The 15,531-nt window shown below is 35.8% G+C and overlaps 1 protein-coding gene across 8 annotated transcripts in view; it reads right to left on the bottom strand.

Annotated features, from left to right (window-relative positions):
* Positions 1 to 15,531, bottom strand: part of Dock3 (dedicator of cytokinesis 3) — a 307,646-nt gene that overhangs the window by 266,130 nt on the left and 25,985 nt on the right. For all 8 annotated transcript variants that reach the window (XM_051205186.1, XM_051205158.1, XM_051205167.1 and 5 more), the window contains exon 2: positions 11,672 to 11,755. In XM_051205186.1, coding sequence (XP_051061143.1) covers positions 11,672 to 11,755 — 84 coding nt within the window. The remainder of the gene's footprint in view (positions 1 to 11,671; positions 11,756 to 15,531) is intronic.

The following is a 15,531-nucleotide window of genomic DNA, read 5'->3' as shown; positions in this document are numbered from 1 at the left end:
AGGGTTGAAATTCCATTTAGAAGGCATATCAATGATAGAATAAGGCCTCTAAAATAAAATAAATAGAAAGTAACAAAATAATGAAAAAAGTAGGAAGTAAAGCCAAATGTTCTAACATATTAACTGGGCCTATTTTGACTCTTCTAACATTGTCCTAATTTGAAATAGAAATGGCCCTATGTTATATAAATTTGTTAACTCAAACACCTGAATTCTAGGGAAGACAGTTTAAAAAGTGAGGCATTTTTTATTTATTCATGTCTTGCATTTGAAGTACTCTCTAATGACATTCTTGGCCAGAGATTCTTTTCCATAGTCCTTAACTACTACACAACTGCAGCCAACCACTTTCCGTGGTTTTCCCTCTCGACCAGTTTTACAGAGGCCTACACATTCCCCTAGTTTCTCATTGTCATTAACCTCAATTAGGTTGACTTGGTGCTTAGCACAAAATGCCTCCACCAACTTCACATACACAGATTTATCACATTTGGATACAAGCACACAAGGTTGGGCTTGGTGATTGTCTAAGGCTTTGGCAGCATCAGGTATGACACATGCCAGTCCATTGTGGCAGGGGTGGTCTTTGACATCTCCTGTAGTGCAGTATTGCTGTCCATTACACCTCCAGCAACAATGCCTTCCTCTGCCATGGTGGTGAATTACAGGTGAGGCCAAATCTTGAAGGCACTGAGCCTCCACCTCCACAAAACTCAGTGGCAGCAGAGGAAAAGCAAAGGGAGGCATTTCACTGCAAACATTACTAATTACATTCACTAAAAATAATAAATTTATCTAAATACATTTAATAAAGATATAAAATTCAATAATATATATTCAAAACATCTACATTAAAATACTAAAAACATAAACTCTTTTTTAAAAACCTCCAGGGTGGCTCAGTAAGTAGAAGTGCTTGCTATACAAGCACAGCAACCTCAATTTGCTCACTACACAAATGTAGGAGAAAGTTGACTCCACAAAGTTGTTCTCTAACCATACGCAAATATCACACTATGAGCACATGCATAGATACACACAATGAATTCAGATGTTATGTGTAACCAGATGTGATTAAAAATTAAGGTATGGAATAAAACTAAATTTGTGACATATACATATTAATTTTTCTTTTATACTAGGGGTTTTAAAATTTAAGAGTATAATTGTTACTTTTATTGCACTGTGGCAAAATACCTGACAAGTAATTTAGGGGAGGATTTATTTTGGCTCATGGGTTGAAGAGATACAGTCCAGTGTAGCAGACACAAGACAACTTTGGTCACACTACCTCCAAAATAAGGTGACAAACAAAGGTGCATACAGTACTCAGCTAGCTTCCTCCTTTTTCCCTTTTAACTCCAAGACCTCAACCTATTTAGTGTAAAAATTTCCCTCCTCAGCTAAATTACATCTCTGTAAATGCCTTCAAACACATACATAGAGATCTCCTAAGAGATAAGATTAACCATCAGAAAAAGTTATTTTACAGCACATTCTGCTTAAGCAACTGGGTCACAAAGAACAGGAGCATATTATGAGAAACAGTTTAAAATTAAAAAATGACCATATTAGGCTGAAGAGCAAGAAGCAAACAATGATTTTAGAAGACCTGGATTGACAATACTTTCAAAGATAATAAATTCATAGAAATATTCTAAACTGTTTAAAGGTCACTAAAGTACAAGAAAAAAAAACTGAACACTAGGCAATCACCATAGAAGTACAACAGAGTGCAACTGTGCATTCCATCAGTGATTACTTACATGAAAAGAGGTGAGAGTTGTGTGGTTTACATTTATCCTCTTAACTGTGGATTATATTTTACTTCATTAGTCACAAACACCTCATATATAAATTAAAATCACTTCAAATTTAAAATTACTTAAAAGTAAATATGGTTTATTTTGTTTCATTTTAATTCTGCTATATTAAACAAGCAAATAAATAAGAGAAATACAAATAAAGAAAATCTATTTGAAAAAATGTTCTTTGTCTTTGTGTAAATATGAGATTAATTTGTGTGAAAGGCATAATTGTTTAAATGCATAATATATTCATAAAATTACTTCACCTTGTGCCACATTCTATGCTAGAAGTTTTACCATCTACAATCTCAAACACTGATGAATATCACTTTGATAAATATACAATATCATTTAGATTGTAAAATGAACTTGCTAGGCCCCCCAGTGCAAGTGAAGCCATACTATCCCATAGAGGCAGAAAGCACTACTACAATTGCTACTGACAGAGAGGCTGCAGAACAATGTGAGCAGTGTGAACTCAAAGAATGAAGCCTCTATACAGACCAGGCCATGTGACAGTCAACAATTAGCAGCCAAACCAGGTGCAAACCAAGAAAGTCAGATCAAAAGCACTAAATGTAGCCCAAGAATAGTACCCCCTTTGACAAGAAGTTTCAAGGCTTTTATTTCAATGGTATGACATACTGACAGAGGTAAAACAACCCAAACTTATTGACCCTTAACCATAGCACAAGATACTCAAAAAACAAATACAATCTCTTCTCCATCCCATAATCTCTAAGCCTGATTTGAATTTTTTGAGAAACCATTAGGGTTGATAAGATGGCTCAGCAAGTAACATCTGCTGCCTAGTGACCTGAGTTCAATCCTCAGCACTACGTAAAGACAGAAGGAAAGAACCAATTCCACAACGTTGCCTTCTAACCCAGGCACCATGGCACACACGCCTGCACATACAGTAATAATAAAAAGAATTGCAGTTGTTTCTTTGTCGATTGTACATTCTAAAAACCATGTAAAACCAACTGTGGAATTGAGGCCAAAAACAAAACTTTCAACTTTTAAAAAATACTTCTTTACTTTAGTATGTCAATAAAAATATATGTATCCTTCAAATTCTTAGTCTCTTTTCCAGTTATATAACTAATAATAGGCAAGAAAGTGCCAATCAATTATAAACCTAAGAAACTTCTAGCAGAATTCTGCCCCCAAAAGTGGGAACATAATTATTCAAAAAGCTGACTTTCAAAATTATCTTTCCATTATTTTCACAGAAAAGCCTAAAGAATAATCTTGTATATTTATTCACAAAATTTAATGCTATTTTAAGTCTTCATTTATGACCTATTACTATAAAAAATTTTAATCAGCAAAAATTAAATATGCATCCAAAAACTGGATTTTCTTCCAAATGAGTCATTATTCTCTTGATGTTATTCTGGAGAGCCCTAAACAAATTTGAACAATACTGCCATGATCAAGAAGATACTTGTAAAATTCTACAATGGCAATGTCTTTAAAAATACATTTTTGAGAGCTGGTAGTTGGCTCAGTAAGTTAAGTATTTACCATGCAATCATGAAGAACTGAGTCAGATCTCCATCACCTAATAAAATGCCAGGCGCAGCAGCATTCATCAGTAATACAAGCACTGGGGAGGCAGAGACTAGAAGATCCCTGGGCCAGCTAGCTTAGCCAAAGTCAGTGGGCCCCAGGATCAGCAACAGACTCCATCTCAAAAACAAGGTGGGGGAAACAATTGAGGAAGATGCTGGATGTCTACCTCTGCCTCCATGTGTACACACAAACACAAATAAGTTTGTGAAATTTCTGCTTCCTTCTCTAGAAACGACTTTGGGAAAAAATAAAACTCAACAAAGTACATGAAAAAAAATATGAAAGAACACAAACATAAATACCAAAGACAGAACTTGAGGCACTATAATTCTTAAGAAAGGAAACTGTAAGAGTGAGCTCCTCAACTCACTTGATATTTTTCTGAGGATATCCTATTAGAAAATGATAATCCCACTAAGATAATAAGATTTGAAATTGAAATATCTGAGTCTTAAAGGATAAAATTCTGTAAGAAAGTAAATTACAGTCAATTCAAATTTTTCTATATAATCTCTAATCCTATGACTACCAGTTTTGTAAAACGATAGCCATGGAAAGGCTCCAGGAAAGCAGCAGCTCTGAGGCTAAAGGACTGGGTAGAGCCACTCTTAAGAGAAAACAGTAACACAGTGACTTTTCAACAGAAACTATGCAAATCAAGTATTAATTAAATGAAACTTATTTTTTTTATTATTGTGTGTATGGATATGTTTGGGTGGGTAGATGAATGTGTGCCACAGCACATGTATGGAGATCCGTGGACAACTTTGTGTCATTGGTCCTTTCCTTCTTCCAAGTCCTTTGTCTTGCACAAGCACTTTTAGCCACTGACCCATCTTGAAGGCCCAAATAAGTAAAATCTCTAAAATGTTAAAATATCAAACTAAAATTCTCTACCAAGAAAAAACAATGACAAATTGAAAGGAGATTTACAGAAGTAGAGGCTAAAAAAAAGAATCCAGCCAACCTGCACTAAGAGAAAATTTTAAAGATGAAAAGAAAATGATTCTGATGGAATTTTGCAGATGAAAAATTAAAGGGAAAATACTGGAAAGGGTTAATGCATGTGAAAGAAACTAAATACAAACAGAAGTAAAATAGATAATGGGAGAACTGAGACGATGGCTCAGTCACTAAAGCACTTGCCTCACAGCATGAGGGCCTGAGTTCAGATGCCCAGAACCCACAAAAAAAAAAAAGTCTATTGTCTCAAGCTCAGGAACTGAGATGCTACCAATCCCCACAATGAAAATCTCCACCTTAGAGAGCTCCACCCCTAAGAATCCTATATAAGCTCTGTACCTGTTCAGTTTGGGGCTGCCCTTTTTTCACCCTGGCAGAGGCAGCCATTCTCCTGGGCTCCTCCCTCCCAATAAATCTCCAGTGAGGTTTGTGATAACAACTTTCTTTCACCTAAAGGAAACAGAGCAGCTATATTGGCTCTCACCAGAGTGGAGTGGAGCAGGAGCAAAGTAGAACTGTAACATTTTGGTTGGGGAAACTTTCCCTTGCTGAAGCAAAGTATTACACTCCTGGGAAGCTGAGCAGAGCTGTAACATTTCTCAAGAGCAGAACTGTTACACTTGCATTAGAGAAACCTTTCTCAGAGCAAAGACTGTCAAACTTTGCTGGAGAAACTATACCCACACTGGAACAGAGCTGTAACACTTCTGTTGGGATACCTTTCCTTTCAGAGCTGTAGATAATCCTTGGATTCCAACTGCCAGGATACCTTTCCCTTCCAAGTTGTAGGTATTCCTTGGCTTCCAAATACCAGGATACCTTTCCCTGCTTAGCTGTAACATTTACATGTATTCCTTGGCCTTCCACTTCCAGGGTACCTTTCCCTTTAGAGCTGTAACACAACAATGGCAAGATGTAAAGCAAAGGAAGATGGATCCCTGAAAGCTTAAGGCCCAGTTATATAACAAAGTTCTGGGTACCAAAGAACCACTATCAGAGTTTGTCCTCTGATCCACATATGTATGTCATATACATGTAAGTAAATCAGCAAATAAAAAAAAATAAGAGCAACATAAAATATGGGGGGAACATAATTTAATCACTATAATTGTTATATATTGTTGACAGTATATAAGCATAAAATTAATGTAGACTCTAAAACCAAAGTGCATGTTTTAAGATTCTAAGGCAGATGTATTCAAACTTTTGACAGTGTAATATAGTGTTGTCATTTACAAATGTGTTGGGCCATAGTCATTAGCCAACCTGAGTGACAAGCACAGAATACAGGCTGCAGGTTGGACAGATCTGTTCTAGAGTAACCACCAAGGGAAAAATAATGCACAAAAGAAGAAAGGATGTAAGAACCAAAGGATAGAGAGCTACTCCACAAAAAGACATCTTCTGGACATAACATGTCCACTGCACTCATGAATTGCAGCCACAGTTTTAAAGTGTTTAGAGCTAATATTACACAATGTACTTGAAATACTCTGACTTCAAATTCCATGATTTCTAAACATAAAATAATTTCCTCTATTAATAAAAAGAAAATTTTACAGCTACAAGTACTTTTCTTTTTATTGAAAAGTTGTAAACTTTACCCATATGTCACCAATAAATAGCAGGGAATATGGATCCACCAAGTACAGTTAAACTGAATAAAAATGGTATCTATCCATTATTCTCTTGTATCATCTAGTTTTTATAATATCAGTAGTTAAAAAGTTTTCTTTCATTTTTATATGTGATTCATACAGTTAACTCTTTTTCTGCTACTGATTGTTGCCTGAACATTACAGTAGGGCAAGACAGGAACCAGAAAACAAAATAAAACAAATGGAAAGTTCCATTTAAAAAAAAAAAAAACTCTAAAGGAAATCATAAAGTTTCTAGATGACTAAACTGTGATTGACCTTGTCTGCTTACTTACTAATTGTTTTACTCTGAGAAACACAAAGACCGAATTCATTATTTTCTCTCTCTGCAAACAAAATAATTATGCCAACATTTGGATTACTCAGTTCAAAGAAAAAAATAAAAGAATTAATCAATATTTATTACGCTTAGATCTCTCTGGATAAAAGAACTCTTAACACTGACTTACTTAAGGAATCATTTGCTCAATACTACTTTAGAAAAGACTATTAAATCTGTGTGAAATATTATCTATGATATAGAAACATTTGTTTAGAACAGCCAGCATCAATTTTAACACTATAGTCAACAAAAGAACACAACTAAATCCAAAAATATTAAGAGAATTAGAAGGCAGGAGTGTTAAGGAGAAACTGGAATCAAATGAAAAACCTACACAGAAGAACATGTAAAAACCAAAGTCAAAATAAGGTTATAAATTATTAATCAGTGTAAAAAGACAGTAAGCCTGGAATCTATGACCATTCCAAATTGGGGAAATTTCCCCCTCTTCCCAGAATATCTTATAGTGTAGAGAATAGGGAGACATCTTTTAAACAAACATGCACACACTTGTGTGTGTGTGTGTGTGTGTGTGTGTGTGAGAGAGAGAGAGAGAGAGAGAGAGAGAGAGAGAGAGAAGAAGTATATATTTCCCATGAATGATGTACCATATATGTGAAGGTCAGAGGATATCTCTTCTTCCACTATATGGGTTCTAGGAATCGAACTCAGGTCATCAAGCCTGAAAGCAAGTGCATGTCACAGCCCCAGGGAGTCATCTTGAGGTCTTGTCACAGAGTTTTAGTCATGAGTCAGAGTTCTCTGTATATTCCTATCTCTGGAACCTGTAGCAAATATCAATTTACTGAGTAAGTGAATGGGTGTCTTCCCTTGCAAGCTAGTTTACCTACAGAAAAAATTCTGAAGAAATCAAAAGAGACACTGAGAGGTCTACGTAGAAGTTAAGTATTTCTGAGATGCATAAGGGAAGTGAAGGTGCTTTCACTTCATACTATGAACTAGGGAAACCATCGGTGTGAGCTAGGTACTAAGGCAACAAGTGATCATATGTGACTGAATGTAAGAGCTAAATCTAGGAACACCAGAGTCTGTGGAGTAGTAGTATGCAAACGAATTTCCAATATACTGCCCTCTATTTCACTGTACAAAGTGGTTACCCCACCATCCTATCTGTCCCCAGCAGGCATCACAAAGGTATCAGACAGATAGACTATGCACTATGTACTCTGAGTGTGAAGAAAAACAATATAGGGTAAGCTGCGGGGAGGGGGAGCTACATCCTATTTGCAAAATAACTGAGAAATAGTAACAAACCATTACAACGTGACAATTAATCTTTACTGTCAGTCAATTTGACTGAATTTAAAATCACAATGGACCTGCTCGTATATCTATTAGAATACCACCAAAAAGGGGTAAAGAATGAAGACACACCCTAAAGGTTGGTGGCACCATTCCACGGAATGGGGTCTTGGACTGAATAAAAATAAGAAAGCCAGTAGAGCATTGATCTCTGTGTTTCCTGGCTGCAAATGCCCTCCATGATGGACTGTATCTACATATCGTGAACCAAAATGAACTTTCTTAGATTGATTTAAAGTAACTAATACACAAGTCTTAGTGCTAAGCATCAAGGAAAGGAAGCTGCCATAGTCTAAGTCCTCTACAAGGGGCACAGGGTCTAAAAAGGTCATTGGAAGATCATGAGTTCAACACAGGTTGAGAAAACCTGAAGATGGGTATCATTTGGGAGCCTGGGCAGTCTATGGGGCCTCTGGCAATGGAACCAGTATGTATCCCTAGTGCAGGAATGGGCTTTGGGAATCCATTCCCTATGTAAGGATACTCTCAGCCTAGATACATGGGGGAGGGCCTAGGTCCTGCCCCAAAGGTGATAGTCTTTGATGATCTCCCATGGGAGGCCTCACCCTCCCTGAGTAGTGGATGGGGGATGGGATGAGAGGGGGAGATGTGGAGGGGGATGGGATGATGGGGAGAATAGGAGGATGGGAGGGGGAGGGAACTGGGATTGGTATGTAAAATAAGATTGTTTTTAATTTAAATAAAAGTTAATTTAAAAAATATTTTCAAAAAATCAGAAATTTATTTTTTTCTAAACTTCATTACATAAATTGTTGCAAAAAAAAGACATCACATAAACTTTCAGTAGTAAGGAATATGTGGTTATCATGTCATTTCTATTTCTGTATATCTTTGTGACTTATGTAATTGATAACAATTACTATGGAAAGTGTGTAAATTTTTCTTTTGACTCCAATTTAAATATACATGACAAATATACTTTTACAATAAAGAAAACCCATTCTTTACAACTAACTTCCTTGGCACACAGAAGACTTTTACTTTATTTCATGTAATTTTAATTTTACTAAGATTATTTTTTGTTATACCTATATAGCTTGAATACACAGATGTGCATTTTTCTTTTTTAAATTTTTTTTATTTTTTTCTTTTACCCTTATTCTTCAAACAGATCTTTCTCTTGTCATTTTCCTTCTTATTTACCTTTCTATTTTTAACTAGTTTTTAAAGTATTTCATCTTTATTCAGCTCATTGTTTATTTTTGTCCTTTTCTTTGCTATTCTTATTGATGCTGTAAGGATTCTTGTTTTAAATTGACTATTTCCTATTTTCATATCTTGTTTGTTCTTATCATGTGGTTGTCACTGTTTATTTTCTTCTGAACAATGCTAGGGATGAACAGTGCCAAATGCCTTGAATTGTTAGGTAGGGACACTGCTACTAAATCTTAATCTGAGTCAACTGAGAAATTTCATCTAAACCCAGGCAAGTTTCATCTTGCATGGATCTATCACACACTTTCATATAAAGAGACAAAGGAAAAGAAATTTAACTTGGATCTTCTACAAGAGCAGTAGTGATCTTAACTACAGACCCATCTCTTCAGCCCCCTATTTTTTTTCATGTGCTTGTTCTAGGTTGTTATTTTGTTTTTGTGTGTGTGTGTTTTTTTTTTGTTTTGTTTTGTTTTTTTTTTTTTTTTTTTTTTTTTTTTTTTGTAAGACCTTAAGAATACATTTAGTTGATGTCTTGGTTTTGTTTTTGGGTTTTTTTTTTTTTTTTTTTTGTTAATGTGGGCACTTTAATAACTATAAAGTTCCCTCTTAGAACTTTCTCCACTGTATTCCATATATCTTGGTTTGTTTTAATTTGGTTCTATAATTCTTATTTTTTCAAAAACTATACTTAAATAACAAAATATAATAGAAAAAAAGAAAATTACCCTCTATTTTTCTTTGGTTTTTAATCAAGGAAAAAAAAATATTGATTTACACTTCTAAGAAAATTTAAAATGAGTACTGCCCTGGAGACAATTTTCCAACAAAGTATACTACTAGACTAGTACACTTCCAGGGGTGAGAGAAATGGCACTTGTTATTATTGAAGATCTGGTTTAGTTCCCAGTACCTACATGGTGGCTCACAATTATCTATAACTCCAGTTTCAGGTGATTCAATGACTTCTTCTGACCTTTGCAGATACCAGGGGCACAGGCAGGCAAGACATTTATAAACTTTTTAAAAGTCTGTAAGCCAGTTAGTGGCAATGACACACACCATTAATCCCAGCACTTGGGAAGCAGAGGCAGGCAGATCTCTGTGAGTTGAAGGCCAGCATGGTCTACAAAGTGAATGTCAGGACTACACAGAGAAACCCTGTCTCAAAAAAAAAAAAAAAAAAAAACTAATTAAAGTTTTTTTTTCCCTTAGGAAACCTGTATGTTTCCAGAGTCAGGTCACAATAACAGCCTAAAAGTGTCATTTGCACAATGCCCACAACACAACAGTTCCTTTCTACTACAAGTGACTTCTAGTCATGCTAAACACATAGACTAGGCTGCTGAAGTTATTTCCCATGACATCAACTGTGTTAATTTTGGGTTTAGTTTTTTTGTATGTTTGCTTGCTTTTATATGTATATCTGTGTATATGATAATGTGTGTGTTCAACCATTTATATGTGCAAATGTTCATGCAGGTACACTGGTTCACGTGGTTGTATCTACTGTATAAGCATGCATACAGAGGTCCGAGCTGATACAGGATGCTGTCTTCAATCACCACTTTCTCTTCTGTTTTTTGTTTTTTTGTTTTGGTTTTGGTTTGGTTTGGTTTTTTTGTATGTGTGTGAATCTATGCAGATGACCAAAGGCCAAAGGTGCTGGATCCCCCTGGAGCTGGAGTTACAGATGGTTGTCAGCCTAATATGGGTGCTGGGAACAGAACTTGAGTCCTGAAAGCTCAGTGCAAGTTCTTAACCAGAGCCATATCTCCAGCCCCCACCACCTTATTTTTTGAGACAGAGTCCCTCACTGACTCTGGAAGTCAGACATTCAGCTAGACTGGCTGGCCACTGAGCTCCAGTTATCTGCTTATCTGTGCCCAGTGCTAGGGTTATAGATACAGTGCTGTACATGCTTTACATACTAGAGATCCAAACTCATATCTTCGTGTGTAAGCACTAGGTACTTTCACATCCAAACTATCTACCCAGTGCCCTTACTTTTTTGCTAAAGCTTTGATTCCGTATAATTTCTAAGTTGATTTTATTGCAGGACTTTAGAATATATTTTCAGAATGTATAAATATCATAGTAAAAATGATCACATATATAAAAGAAAAGACAGTAGTAGAATCAAACTTCACTGGAGCACTGTGGTGTTTTGAATGTAATTGGCCCCTATAATTTCATAGGTAGTGACATTAGTAGGAGGGGTGGTTTTATTGGGGTAGGTATGGCCTTGTTGTAGGAAGGGTGTCACTGTGGGGGTGGGATTTAAGGTTTCCTATGCTCAGGATACGGCCCCATCTTTCAGTCAACTTCCTGATGCTTCCAAGATGTAGGACTCTTCCAGCACCAGGTCTGCCTGCATGCTGCCATGTCCCCACCATGATGACAATGGACTGAACCTGTCAAACTCTAAGTAAGCCCCCTCAATTAAATGTTTTCCTGGAAGAGTTGCCATAGTCATGGTGTCTCTTCACAGCAATAGAAACCCTAAGACAAGCATATATTTAGTTTTGTTATAGCTAAAAATATCTAGTCTATTTGAAAGAAAAACAAAAAAGAACTAATTACAATTCACTCAAATGCAGATAAATTAGAGGTGTAAAAGAAATTAAAAATTTGATTAAATTATATGTGAAATTAGTATACTGATGGCCAGAAATGTCTGTTACTACATTAAAACCAAAAACGTATACATATAGGAAAGATTTTATAACAGTATTTAATATGGTTAATAATGGCTTCACAAAGATTGCTAAAAAACCTATTAGCACAACTGCAACACTTCCACAATTGATCACAATTTATGTGTTTTATAGGACAGCACTTACCTTCACATTTTTCAAGAATCTGAACTGTTTCTCCTATTTCTAAGACCAGGCCTTGAGGGACAGATCCTCGAAAGCTGCATATCACTATAAGAGCAAAGATAAACATATCAGTTAGTATTTTTTAAATACTTATGGTCATAGTTACTGAATTAAGCATTGAATTTTCAATATTAACTCTCCATTATTCAATAATTCCTGTTTTAATGTGTAACAGTCAATATATTGTGAAAGGTAGTACCATTAAGTCAGAAAGCTACATACATTGTGGCAAAATTATTATTCCTGAGTGGATTGCATGTGCTCCTACATAAAAACATTTCATGTATAAAAAACTCTTCCTATCCCCCAGCATGACCTAGGTTCACATAATCTTTCTGAGCAAGCTCGTTAGTAATCCTAATTAACAGACTGGCCAACCTGCAGGCCAAGAATTCAGGTGTAGTATCAGAACAGAACCTATGGATGGCACTCAAAATCTACTACAACAGGTTATCTGTTGAACATTACTGTAAACCACAAGTTGTCCCAACTCCCAGACCAGCCCTCATGACCCTTTTTATGCTAGGCTAGCCTCCAAAGACCTAAGGGATGATCCCAGCACTAAGCCAGCCTCTACAACATGTGGCTGAAGACCAGTTTCAGGTTCTGGATCCACACCTGAGAACTAAGGCACCAAACCAACCCCTAAAAAAGAATCCACCACCCACATGCTAACCAAAGCACAAGACCAGGCCATCCAAGAACTCCATCATGGAGTTAGTTAGTGTTAGTTCCAGGGCAGCCTCCAAAGCCACAGAGAAACCCTGTCTCGAAAAAGACCAAAAAAAAAAATAAATCAATAAATAAATAAACAAAACAAAAGACTGAAGTAAGAAATACTTATTTCTTCAAATTCAGGCCAAAGCCAAAAAAGATCATAAATAACCAGGAAAACATAAAACTGCCACCAAAGGAACAAAACAAACACCTCTGGCTGAATAAATAAACAGAACTAGATATGTGACACAACTTATAATGTCAGGACTTGGAAGGTAGGGTGTGATGGGCCAGACACAGATAAAGCTATTCTAAAGAGACACCTATGTCCCTCCCTCACTCTATGAGACTACTCAAATAATGGACTGGAATTCCCCCCAGGAATCTCATGCTGAGAAAAAAAAGCCTAAAGCCTGGCCCAACCAAAGTTGTCTTAAAGAAAATAGAAGACAATGATGAGTGGTTCTTATCCTTGGTTGGTGGGAGAATTTGGAAACGGACTCAGAAGGAAACTCAAGGATCATGTTGAAGTTTGGGAAAGGGAAAACAAACTGGCTTGTTGGTCTAGTGATATGATTCCTGGTGTGGGACCGAGAAGAGGGAAGTGAATAGACAGGGTAAACATGTTGGCAGCTGTTGTGGGGGGAACAGAAAACCAGTGTAGTTCACAAAAAGACTGTTGGACTCTGACTGTTGGACTATAAAACTCAATATCTACATTTGTAGACATAATGGTCTTATGATATACACATAGATGAATTATACTATGTAACTCTGACAGGTGCAATATAAAGAAAATGCTACTGGAGATTTTGTTTACCTTTTGATTTTACATATTCATATTTACTGCTATCCATAGCATATAACAGTTTCAACATTAATTCAACCTGAGAGCTTATTATTTCCTTTTAGTATTCAGATAAAAGAACCCCACTTTTGTGATACAAGGCATCAGAACAGCAGCCCTCTCCATCTTTGCCTGAGCATTTCCTCCATTTTCCCTTTGCTCAAACAGTTACATTTTCTTGGTATATGAAACCTACTGGAAGAACTAGCATTGCAACAGACTGCTAATTTACATATTTAAAGTTGCAGTGCTGGGTCTTCTCCCCTCTGTTATAATTCTGTGCTTAAGGTGTTAGATGAGCTATATGTAAACTCTTCTAAAAGTGAACTAATATTTTTAATGATAAAACACTTCTGCAATTAACATTTATCTTCATTAACCTGTGTCCTTTAATTTTAAAATCTACAGTTTTAATTCATCTATTATCCATTTAAACAGAACTAAGAAACAGCTGCAGTCTACCCTCCTTCCTTTTTGCCACATCTATTGTAAAGAAATGTTCTAATGACTGGAATTGAATGCACTATCCAGTTCAGGTTTACATAGCTAGGTATGAAGAACCTTAGGAAAAGCAAAGTGAAAGCTTTCTTACAAAATCCAATTTCTGTAAATATATCTCTGTGGTTTATACCATCAATCACTCTACCCTAAGACTCAACAACATTTTAATATTCTCACCTATTATTTGGTTTGGAAATGTTGCTGTACTTGTGTATCTTGAATTATCAGTTCAATGTAGGTATAATTTAAGAGAATTCAGTAGAAATTACAAAGTGACAATTCAACCAATTTTGCAAGTTTTCATTTTGACAAACTACTTAAAAAAATCACTCAATTACAAATTTCATCTGGTTATTATTGTTTCAGGAAAAATGTACTAGCTTTTTTTAAGCTTTTTTTATATTTTTAAATAATTTATTTTATGTGGGAGGGAGGGAGAGGGAACTGGGATCAACATGTAAAATAATAAATTATATAAAAAAATGCTTTGACTCCAAAATTTAAGTTCAAGGACAAGTTACTGGAGAAAAGGATTTCTATTTTTGTTTCCACAGAAAATGAAAAGATGTGGATTCCTTCCAGACTAATGTGGTTTGATCAAGCCAGACCACCTGAAACAGAGTACCAAGTGATCCTACATTCAAAACAGCTGGACAAAGCAGCCTGACAGACTACAGCCAGGATTTCTGAATCTTCTTCGAATTCCACATGACAGCGCCCCTTACCAGCAGGAAGTAGTTTGGAAAGAACAACGCCCAAATTCCCAAATATTGTCTATAAATGTTTGTTTTCATTTAAATGGATTTGGTTATATAAAATTTAAAAATAAATAAATAATTTATTTTATGTGCATTAGTGTGAGAGTGTCAGATTCCCTGGAACTGGAGTTACAGACACTTGTGAGCTGCCATATGGGTGCTGGGAATTGAACCTGGGTCCTCTAGAAGAGCAATCAGTGCTCTTAACCACTGAGCCATCTCACCAGCCTCCTTTTTTTAACATTTTGATATTTGTAAAAGTCTTTAAAATGCTCATGAGTTTAAAAATTAATTGAAATTCAAACTTTCAAGATTCAAAATTTAAGTAACAGATGCCCAAACACATTCAAAAACTCAGTTTTCTTTTCTAGTCACCCACTAACCATGCTATCAACAGTTGAGAATCCTAAGGGTGTTGAGAAAGTTGACTGTTCAGTTTCTTGGCTCTGAAAATATAGATGGTTATTTTTAAATTTCTCTGTTAGAAACCTGAGAAAAATATAAGGCAGTCTGTGCCCCTAAATAGCTACATGCCATCTTATGACATTTTAAAACTTGAGTATGAATACTGTTCTGCTAATAACAGTTTATGTTTAACTTAAAAGGCAAGATTTTGTTGGGTTTTTTGTTTGTTTTTCATTTTTTAATGTTTCAGGCTTGGATTTCTTAGGAAATTACTGTAGCAAAGCTGAAATCCATTTAAGTATCTGTTAAAGTCTTTTAAATAACTGCTTACACATAACTACTTTAAAACAATACCCTATGTATCTGTATGACTTTCCGAAGCATATTAGTTATGTGTATGAACTTCATATGTTATTTTAAAAGTTTACAAAACCAAAGACATAAAGTTAATGCATTCAAAGTAACCAGTAACTGTTGTTGCTCAGCCCAGGGCCTTCCCAGAAGCCAAGTGTGGGTGACAATAACCGAAGCTGCAACTAGAGCCAGTCTGAGCAATGGGCACAGCCGGCCAGAGCACAGCCCTGCTTTCCCTT

The sequence above is a fragment of the Phodopus roborovskii genome, unplaced genomic scaffold, assembly GCF_943737965.1.
Source record: "Phodopus roborovskii unplaced genomic scaffold, PHOROB, whole genome shotgun sequence".
Lineage (NCBI taxonomy): Eukaryota > Metazoa > Chordata > Mammalia > Rodentia > Cricetidae > Phodopus > Phodopus roborovskii.
Note: the sequence above shows the minus strand (reverse complement) of the source record. Positions and strands in the feature narration are given on the sequence as shown.